The 10,267-nt window shown below is 36.0% G+C and overlaps 1 protein-coding gene across 1 annotated transcript; it reads left to right on the forward strand.

The window, feature by feature from the left end:
• The first annotated feature begins 5,312 nt into the window (after window positions 1-5,312).
• LOC116005992 (putative late blight resistance protein homolog R1B-14) lies at window positions 5,313-7,443 on the forward strand. The gene is made up of 3 exons (XM_031246237.1): window positions 5,313-6,844; window positions 7,101-7,148; window positions 7,259-7,443. The coding sequence occupies exons 1-3, from the start codon at window positions 5,340-5,342 to the stop codon at window positions 7,299-7,301; spliced, it is 1,596 nt and encodes a 531-aa protein (XP_031102097.1). The 5' UTR covers window positions 5,313-5,339; the 3' UTR covers window positions 7,302-7,443.
• The last annotated feature ends 2,824 nt before the right edge of the window (window positions 7,444-10,267 follow it).

Genomic DNA, 10,267 nt, shown 5'->3' on the forward strand with positions numbered 1-10,267 from the left:
ATATTCCTTAGTCCTTTCCCCTCTTTCTCTCAATTAAATACATAGATATATTTGATTAAATATATCTAACATTTGGTATCAGAGCCCTGCCAACCTTCCAACCCTGAGATATTTTTTCTAGTGAAATATGCCAATAATTTCAATATTGTGTGGTCGGGTCCTAAATTAGATGGGAAACTCGATTACAATTATTGGCAAATTATGATGACCACACATTTGAAAGCTCAAAATCTTTGGAGCTTTGTTGATCCCGGTCTACCAGAAGGAGCTGATGCAGCTGCTGTACGGCGAGATCAATTGGTGTTGGGACAAATTCATCAAGGTGTCCATTACTCCATTTTTGGGCAGCTAGCTCGTGCTGAAACAGCAAAACAAGCTTGGGACATTTTGAAGGTGTCAAACAAAGGAGTTGACCGGTCACAGAAGTCTAAGCTGCAAACGTTGAGAAGGTTGTATGATCGTTGTGAGATGACCTCTATAGAAACAGTAGATATGTATTTCTCTCGTCTTATTGATCTTGTTAATAAGATGAGGTTATACGGAGACACAATTGAAGATGGTGCAGTGGTTGAAAAAGTTCTGCGAACGATGCCGATGAAGTATGACCATGTGGTGGCTTCAATAACGGAGTCACAGAATACCGAGGACTTGACGATTGCCGAGTTAAAAGGTATGATAGAAAGTCATGTTGAAAGAATTGAGTCAAAATCGGAACCACTAGCAGAAGAGGCTTTGAAGAGCCATGTCACCCTTGATATGTCTGGCTCTAATCAAAGAAGTGGAGAAGCTGGTAGAGGTCGTGGAAGAGGAAGAGAAGGATTCAGAGGAAGAGGACGTGGTAACTCCAATCAAGGAAGAGGTGGAGGTAATACCAAGCAAGGTAGATTTCCATTTAATTGCTACAATTGCGGCAAGTACGGACACAAAATTGCAGATTGCTGGTATAAAGAGGATGATCATGAACAAGCAAATGTTGCTGAAAAATCTGGTGAGAGTTCTGCTGAACCTGGAATCTTATTTTTGGCCAGTAACAGTTTGTCTGCAGATGAAAACATATTGTTCTTGGATACTGGATGTAGTAACCATATGTGCGGAAAGAAGTTCTTGGATACTGGATGTAGTAACCATATGTGCGGAAAGAAGAAATTGTTTTCAGAATTGGATGAATCAGTTCGATCAAAGAAGAAATTGTTTTCAGAATTGGATGAATCAGTTCGATCTAAGAAGAAATTGTTTTCAGAATTGGATGAATCAGTTCGATCTGAAGTGACATTTGGGAATAAGTCAAAAGTGCCAATTTTGGGAAAAGGTAAAATCTTTATTAAGTTGAAGGATGGTACTCACAATTTTATATCCGATGTGTTTTATGTTCCTGACTTACACCAAAATTTGTTAAGTATGGGGCAGTTGTCAGAAAAGGGATATAAAATAAATATCATTGGAGGGTGTTGTACCATCATTGATGCCAAGGGAGTTTTGATTGCAAAGGTAAATATGTCCCAAAATCGACTATTTCCTTTGGAAATCAATCATGCACATCTTACTTGCTTTAATTCTGAAATCCGAGATGATAATTGGTTGTGGCATATGCGGTTTGGGCATTTTCATTTCTCCGGATTAAATTATTTAGCAAGAAAGAAACTTGTTTTCGATTTGCCAATTATTAATGTCCCTGACAAAATTTGTGAGAGTTGTTTGATTGGGAAGAAGCATAGAGAACCTTTTCCTGTAGGCAAGTCTAAAAGAGCAACAAAGCAGTTGGAGATTGTTCACTCAGATCTGTGTTCAGTGGAAGTTCCTTCAAATGGAGGTTGTAAAAACTTTATTACCTTCATTGATGATTTCAGTAGAAAAACATGGGTTTATTTTCTGAAACAGAAGTCAGATGCATGTGATGTTTTTCAACAATTTAAGGTTTTTGTTGAAAAACAAAGTGGTTATAAGATTAAAGTTTTGAGAATTGATAGAGGTACAGAATATATTGCTTGTGATGAATTTTTAAAGAAAAATGGTATTCAGCATCAGATGACAGCTAGGTACACTCCACAACAAAACGGGGTGGCTGAAAGGAAGAATAGGTCTATCATGGATATGGTGAGATGCATGATGAAATCTAAAAATCTGCCTAAACCTTTTTGGGCAGAAGCTGTTGCTTGTGCTATTCATGTGTTGAATAGGTGTCCAACTAAAAGTGTTCGTGATAAGACACCTAAGGAAGCTTGGAGTGGGAGTAAACCATCTATCAGACATCTCAAGGTTTTTGGATGTTTGGCATGTGCACATGTGCCAGATCAGTTGAGAAAGAAGTTGGACGATAAAGGTGAGAAGTGTATTTTTATTGGTTATAGTGACATTTCAAAGGCTTATAAATTGTATAATCCTGAAACTCAAAAGGTTGTTTAAGTCGTGATGTCATTTTTGATGAATATGGTGCATGGGATTGGTCAACTAAAGAAGAAATGTCAGTTGTTGTTCCCATTATTCCTGTTAATTAGCAATTGGTGCCAGATAATGTTCAGTCTTCTTTACAGCCAGAGTCATCAGTTCGGAGATCTCAACGCGAGCGTCACTTACTAGCTCGTTTGGAAGATTATGTTTTGGGTAATGATAATGACTTGACTGATGAAGAGATTGTTCAGTTTGCTCTCTTTGCAGATTGTGACCCTATATCATTTAAGGAGGCTGCTACAAAAACTCATTGGCTTAAGGCAATGGATGAGGAGATTTGTGCCATTTAAATGAACGGTACTTGGGAGTTAACAGACTTATCTCCCGGAAAGAAGCCAATTGGAGTAAAGTGGGTCAACAAAACCAAATACAAGTCAAGTGGTGAGATTGACCATTTCAAGGCATGGTTGGTAGCAAGGGGTTACAAGCAACAATCAGATATCTTTTCAAAGCCATTGAAGACAAAGATATTTCTCAAACTGAAGAAGAAATTGGGATGAAGAATATATCCAACTTGGTTTAAGGGGGGCAATGTTGTAATAATAATAATAATATTATTATTATTATATAAACCAAGTGGAGCAAGATGGAATGGATTTCGGTAGAGGCTTTAGTGCTTAATTATATCATGTGTGTCATTATGTGTGTGGAATGAATAAACCCATAAAACGTGGATTAGTGTAGTGGAGTAATTTAGGGGATTGGGGTAGATATAGCACAAAACATGGAGTAGTGGATGAGTAATGTGTGACTAAATAATGAGTAGCTTTTGTCATCTTTGTATGCATATATATATATATATGTATTGCCGTAGGAATTGATGTGAATGAATGGAGTGAAGAAATAAAAGCAAAGCAAAATTCAGAAAAGTTTCCTAGCTATATTCCTTAGTCCTTTCCCCTCTTTCTCTCAATTAAATACATAGATATATTTGATTAAATATATCTAACATCCCATATCTCATCATTATATTGCTGCTATATATACTCCTCTCATTTCTTGCTCAGTAAATGCTCTGATCTGAGTTTCAGAAACACTTGATAATTTCAACAACTAATTACTCAGACCTTCAATCTCTCATCTGATATTACCCAAACCCAATTCACTAACTTCTTCAAGGTATGTTTCATACTTTCTCCCGCTTCACTTAATTGAAGAATTCCTTTTTTTACTTTGATACAGTTTAGCATAACTCACTCATCGTTGCATTTTCCCTCTCAATTCCTTTGCTTTTTGCTACATGTTTATTCACTGTATAAAATTTAATAATTTTGGACTAGATATATTTTAATTGATGTGTTCACTATATATGAAAATATTCACTAATACTTTTATTTTTATATATATATATATATATATATATATTAGCCCATCAGCATACAAATAATTGAGAAAGCGTGGTAATGGTAACAAACTTTGCATTTTCTGTTGAATCACATGAAGTATAGAAACTAGGTAGCTAGAAGATGCAATGATTTTGCTGAGGATACTATATATAATTCGACATATTAGATTTGAGTTAATACTAATTTAGTCTTTGATCGACTATAGTAGTTTTTCTCTGGTCTGCTCCATAACCCAAACCCAATTCCCTCTCAATTCCATTATCTTTTGCTGCTACATATTTATTCACTAAATTCATAATATATATTTCTCATTTTCATTGTGTGATAACTATATATTTCTCATTTTCATTTGTAATATAAAACATTTTCATACAAACAATATATAGCAGATTCCATATGCAATATATATGCCTCTATTAAAATTTAAATATAATAGCCCCACAGCATACAAACAATTGAAAAACAAATTACAAATTTGTAATCGTAACAAACTTTGCATTTTTTTTGTTGAATCACATAAAGTTTAGAAACTATCTCTCTCGAAGATGCAATGGTTTTGCTGAGTACGTATACTATAACAATTCAGTAGATTATATTTTAACCGTACCCATCTTGCATTGCATGCACAATCATCTCTGTTATAATTATTCCATTTAATTTCTTGCTCTATAATTGTTCAAGACTAATTATTAACTTAGATATGATCGAGTTCCAGAAACAGTTTAGAGAAGTTCAATAGAATGGCTTTAGATGGTGTAATCACTCTAATCAAAATAGTAGAGCAAGACCTTATGGAGCCCGAACTACTTTCGACTTTTGATGCTGGTGGAATGAAGGCGTGGCTGCTCGAAACCATCGAGTTGCTGTCTGCCAAGCTCTGCATTCTGCAAGCATTTTTGGAGGAGTGGTGTGAGACGAAAATGCGGAATGGCTGGTTTGATGATAAAGTTGCTGGAATATATGATGAGTATGAAATAAAATCTAAACTGGGACTAGTCTATTCGGAAGCTAAATGGTGGCATCTTCGTGGGACCTTGAAATCAATGGTAAGAGAAATTGAGGAAGTTGAAGAACGGATGCTGATGGTAAAAAAAGAAACTGCTTATGAGGGAAAGAACATCAAGGTTTGGGATACCTATCGAAGTGCTTTAGACCCTGAGGATGAAGTAATTGTAGGATTCCACAGTGATATAGAGGCGATAGTTAACCGCATCTGTTATTCACACTTTATGAGATCAGTTTTCACCATTTTGAGGAATAGTAACATTCACAAGTTTCAGAAATATGTTGAAAATCTTGTGCTGAAACTACAAGTTATTCCACTCGTTTGGCGAAGGAGGCATAGGAAAAACTACATTAGTCAAAAGAGTCTATGGACATCCAATCACTATTGCTAGCTTTGACATTCGAGGGTGGGTAGTTTTGTCTAAGGATGCTAAATTCAAAGAGATTCTCATTGGTCTATTACATTGTATTTCACCAATAACAAGTGAAATCTACGACATAGATGATGCTCAAATAGCTAACCAATTATGCACAAGTTTGATGGGCAAGAAATATTTAATTTTCTTGGATGATGTATGGACCACTGTTGCATGGGATGCCATCAAAAGATATTTTCCAGAGAATTTTAATGGAAGCCGGATCTTAGTAACTACTCGGTTCAAAAAGGTGGCTAAGTACTTAAGTGCAGATCCCTACTATGTGAAGCATCAAACTTTAGACGATCATTGGGAATTATTTTCAAGGAAAGTGTTCGGGCAAAGCCATTGTGTTTCCCGTGAATATGAGAAAATTGGGAAACGCATTGTTTGTGGTTGTGGTGGATTACCCCTAGCAGTTGTTTTAATTTCTGGACTTTTGATGACAGCAAATGGGTCTCTAGAAATATGGAGAGATGTTGCCCGAACTTTGGATGGAGTTGGCATATATGATGACAGAATTTCAAAAATAGTTTCATTAAGCTACAAGTACTTACCTAGTCACTTGAAGGCTTGCTTTTATTATTTTGGTGTGTTTCCCGAAGATAGTGAGATTCCTGTTAAGAAATTAATCAACTTATGGGTTGCGGAGGGATTTATAAAGCAACATAACAATATGAGTTTGGAAGAAGTGGGAGAGAGTTATTTGCATGATCTCATTAATAGAAGTCTAGTTCAAACTAATGATCTAAGTATTGACGGCAAAGTTAAATCATGTAACATTCATGATCTAGTGCACGAGGTTTGTGTGAGAGAAGCAATTGATGGGAATACATTGTGGATTATCAAAGACTACTATGCTCCAAAGGCTAGTCATTGGTTAAGCTGTCAAACAAGTCATTGGCCAATCACTCGAGCGAGTTATGAGAATTGTGGTCCTGATGAAATCCATTCTGTTCTCTGCTTTGGTAAAGATGTATACCATTCAAAATGCAGGTTGGTATACCCATGTTTGAAATTGCTAAGAGTATTGGATTTATCATTAGTTAAATGCTCACAAGGCATGCCTCTTGAAATAACAGACTTGGTTTATTTGAGATACTTGGCTTTAAGTACCATTTGTTCTCTTTACAAGTTTCAATTTTTGAAGCATAAGAATTTAGTAACTCTCATAGTTACTTCATGGATGGAAAAATGCCCTTTGCAACTGCCATGTGATATTTTGGATTTGCCACAATTGAGGCATTTGCATGTTGACAAGAGATGTTCACAATATCTCCCTTGCTTAGTCAAAAAAGATCTACAAACTCTTTATTGGTTGAAAGTTGCTAGCTCCGACAAAAAACCAAACTTCAGATTTGTTCCAAACCTTAAGGAACTTGGGATTTACATTGAAAGCCAACTAGCGCCTAGCTATCTAGAGAGCCTTGTGCATTTACATCTACTTGAGAAGTTGAAGTTTGAAGTAGGAAGAGTTGAGTGCTTTTATCTACCAATAGGTTTGCCACCAAACCTTAAGAAGTTGACACTTCGGTATACTTATCTTCCATGGAAGGAGATGGACACAATTGGCAAGTTGCCGCACCTTGAGGTGCTTAAACTAAAAGATTTCGCGTGTTGTGGTTCAAAGTGGGAACCATCGAAGCAGGGCTTTTGGAAATTAAAAGAACTTCTCATTTCACGTTCAGATCTCAAACATTGGAATGCAAGTTCTAATAATTTCATAGTTTTGGAGAGCTTAGTCTTAAGATATTGTTGGGAATTGAAACAAGTTCCATTGAAGTTTGCAAAAATTGGAACATTGAAGTTGATTGTGTTAGATTGTTGTTATTCTTCTCTTGTGACTTCTGCAATGCAGATTTCCTCTACAAAGAGGTTATTTTTTGTGGGAACGACAGATTGTCTACTTCATGTTCGCGAAGTTAGAACCAAGGTTTCTCTCTAATTCTTTTTCATTATTTAAAAATTTGAGTTTACTGCCTTCTAATTTCATGTATTAATTTAATTATTTATTTTTGTACTCATTCTCAATCACTTTTCAAGGTTGAATTACCAAATAATGAAAGCTTTGAAGAAGAAATTGTAGTAAACTCTGAAGAAGAAAATGTGGAAAGTGTCAAAAGCTCTGAAGAAAAATGTGTGAAAAGCTTTGAAGAAGAAAGTGTGAAAAGCTTTGAAGAAATTGTAGAAAGCTCTGAAGAAGAATGTTTGAAAATTTCTAAAGAAGAAAGTGTGAAAAGTTCTATAGAAGAATTTCTCGATGGTTTCTCTCTAATTCAATTTCATTATTTCAAAATATTAGTTTTCTACCTTCTAATTCCATGTATTAATTACTATAATTATTTATTTTTGTACTCATTTTCAATTTCTTTTCAAGGTTGAATTGTCAAATAATGAAAGCTTTGAAGAAGAAATTGTAGTAAACTCTGAAGAAGAAAATGTGGAAAGCGTGAGTGTGGAAAGCTCTAAAGAAGAAAGTGTGAAAAGCTCTAAAGAAGAAAGCGTGGGAAGTTTTAAAGAAGAATGCATTGGAAGCTCAATGGTTTCTCTCTAATTCATTTTCATTATTTCAAAATATTAGTTCTCTACCTTCTAATTCCATTTATTAATTAATTTAATTATTTATTATTGTACTCATTTTCAATTTTTTTCAAGGTTGAATTGCCAAATAACGAAAGCTTTGAATAAGAAAGTATGAAAAGCTCTAAAGAAGAAAGTGTGGGAAGGTGTAAAGTATTAAGTGTTGGAAGCTCTAATCAAGAAAGGTTGAAAGCTTAGAAGAGAGTGATGAAAAATCTGAAGAAGAAGGTGTCAAAATCCCTGAATGCATTCAAAGATTTGAAGAGGAAAGTGTTAAGAAGAAAGTGAGTGAGGAATTTTTGAATGTTGGGCTTTGTTAGTTGAGTAATTCACTCTCAGCTTCTCAATTCAAATTTGTATTGAGTGGCTGAAAGTCTAGCTCCATGCTTTTGCTCTTGTATAAATAGATAGTCCTTGTGTTGTAATGTACAGTGAGTAAATACACATCTATTCTCGAGGTTACTGTTTCTTCCCTTCTACATGGTATCAGAGCGGGGTTGAGGGGGAGTGACCTAGTGGGCATTGGTCGGAGCAACGCCGCGACGTCACCAGAGAAGTTTCACCGTCATCGGGATAGTGACCTAGTGGGCATTGGTCGGAGCAACGCCGCGACGTCACCAGAGAAGTTTCACCGTCATCGGGATTGCCACGCGGCGGATCGTGAGAGGTTTTTCGGTGTTGTCTCTTGCCGAGAGTGGGTTCGTCGGTCTCGTTTCAGTGAGCCCATTCTATCTAGGTATGTTTTATGCTGTGTTATGTTGACGTAGGTAGAGGTAGCGTGAGGTTGTCGAGGCTGCTGTTGAAATTTTTTGTTCTGCTTGTTTTGGTTGGTTGGGTTTGTGTTGAGACCTTATGGCTGAAGGGAGAACAATTACAGTGGTGTCAACCCCATCTAAGTTAATTGATGTGGTACTTACACCTGATGGGTCCAATTTTGGTGAGTGGAGTTTTTAATTAAAATTAATTTGGGTGGCATGGGAAAGGATGGACACTTAACAGAAAAGTGTCCAACAGGATCTACTGAGACTGTTAGTCAGTGGAAAAGTGAGGATAAAGCTATTTTGTCTAGAATAATTAACTGTATTGACAAGAAAATTATATTGTCGATGGAGCATTGTACAACTGTGAAAGAAGTGTGGGATTTATTGCATAAATGGTTTAGTGGGACATATAACCTAAGGAGGTTGTATCAATTGTCTTACGATGTCTATGGTCCTTCTCAAAAGTTGGCATAAATTATATCATGACTATAAACTTCCCAATTAAAAGTTCGAGCAACCTTATTCGAAACTATGGCAAGCCGAGCTCAAGCTCCATTTTTCAAGCTCGAACGAGCTCGAAACTCGAGGTCAAGCCACCCCAAGATGCAATATAATGGTTTTGCTAAGTATACTATAATAATTCAACTAGTAGATTAGATTTTAACCCATCTTGCATTGCATCTCTGTTAATTATAATCATTCATTCCATTTAATTTCTTGCTCTATAATTGATCAAGACTAATTAATAACTCGGATATTATATGATGGAGTTCCAGAAACACTTTAGAGAAGTTCAATAGAATGGCTTTAGATGTTGTAACCACTCTAATCAAAATAGTAGAGCAAGACCTTATGGAGCCCAAACTACTTTCGATTTTTTGATGTTGGAGGAATGAAGGTGTGGCTGCTCGAAGCCATCGAGTTGCTGTCTGCCAAGCTATGCATTTTTGGAGGAGGGGTATAAGACGGAAATGGGGAATAGCAGCTGGATTGAATATAAAGTTGCTGATATATATGAAATAAAATCTAAACTGGCTGGGACTAGTCTATTCGGAAGCTAAATGCAGGCATCTTCGTGGGACCTTGAAAATAATGGTAAGAGAAATTGAGGAAGTTGAAGAATGAATCCTGATGATAAGAAAATGAACTGATTTACCCTAATGAAGGAGTTTGGGATGTTGAGCATATATAATAATATATAAACATAAATGTGCAGTCCAACTATAAGCTTAGGTTTTTAGTTGAGATGGAACACATGCTCCGCCTCTGTTATTCACACTTTGAGATTAGTTTTCACCATTTTGAAGAATAGTAACATTCACAAGTTTCAGAAATATGTTGAAAACCCTATGTTGAAACTACAAGTTATTGAGGCACTCGTTGGGGAATGAGGCATTGGAAAAACTACATTAGCATAAGAGTCTATAGACATCCAATTACTATTGCTAGCTTTCACATTCGAGCATGGATGGGTAGTTGTGTCTAAAGTTCATAACCTCAAAGAGATGTTCATTAGTCTATTACGTTGTATTTCACCAATCACTAGTGAAATCTACAACATAGATGAGGCTCTGATAGCTGAGAAATTAAGCACAAGTTTGAAGGGCCAAAAGTATTTAATTTTCTTGGGTAATATATAGATCACTGCTGCATGGGATGCCATCCGAGGATATTTTCGATAGAATTTTAATGGAAGCCGAATCTTAGTAAC

Source organism: Ipomoea triloba, chromosome 15 (assembly GCF_003576645.1).
Source record: "Ipomoea triloba cultivar NCNSP0323 chromosome 15, ASM357664v1".
In the NCBI taxonomy this organism is placed as follows: Eukaryota; Viridiplantae; Streptophyta; class Magnoliopsida; order Solanales; family Convolvulaceae; genus Ipomoea; species Ipomoea triloba.

Coding starts and splice junctions, on each gene's coding strand:
- LOC116005992 (XM_031246237.1), top strand. CDS start 5,340: ATGGGCAAGAAATATTTAATTTTCTTGGATGATGTATGGACCACTGTT. Junction 6,845..7,100: donor TTCGCGTGTTGTGGTTCAAA/GTGGGAACCATC, acceptor AGGTTATTTTTT/GTGGGAACGACAGATTGTCT. Junction 7,149..7,258: donor TTCGCGAAGTTAGAACCAAG/GTTTCTCTCTAA, acceptor TCACTTTTCAAG/GTTGAATTACCAAATAATGA.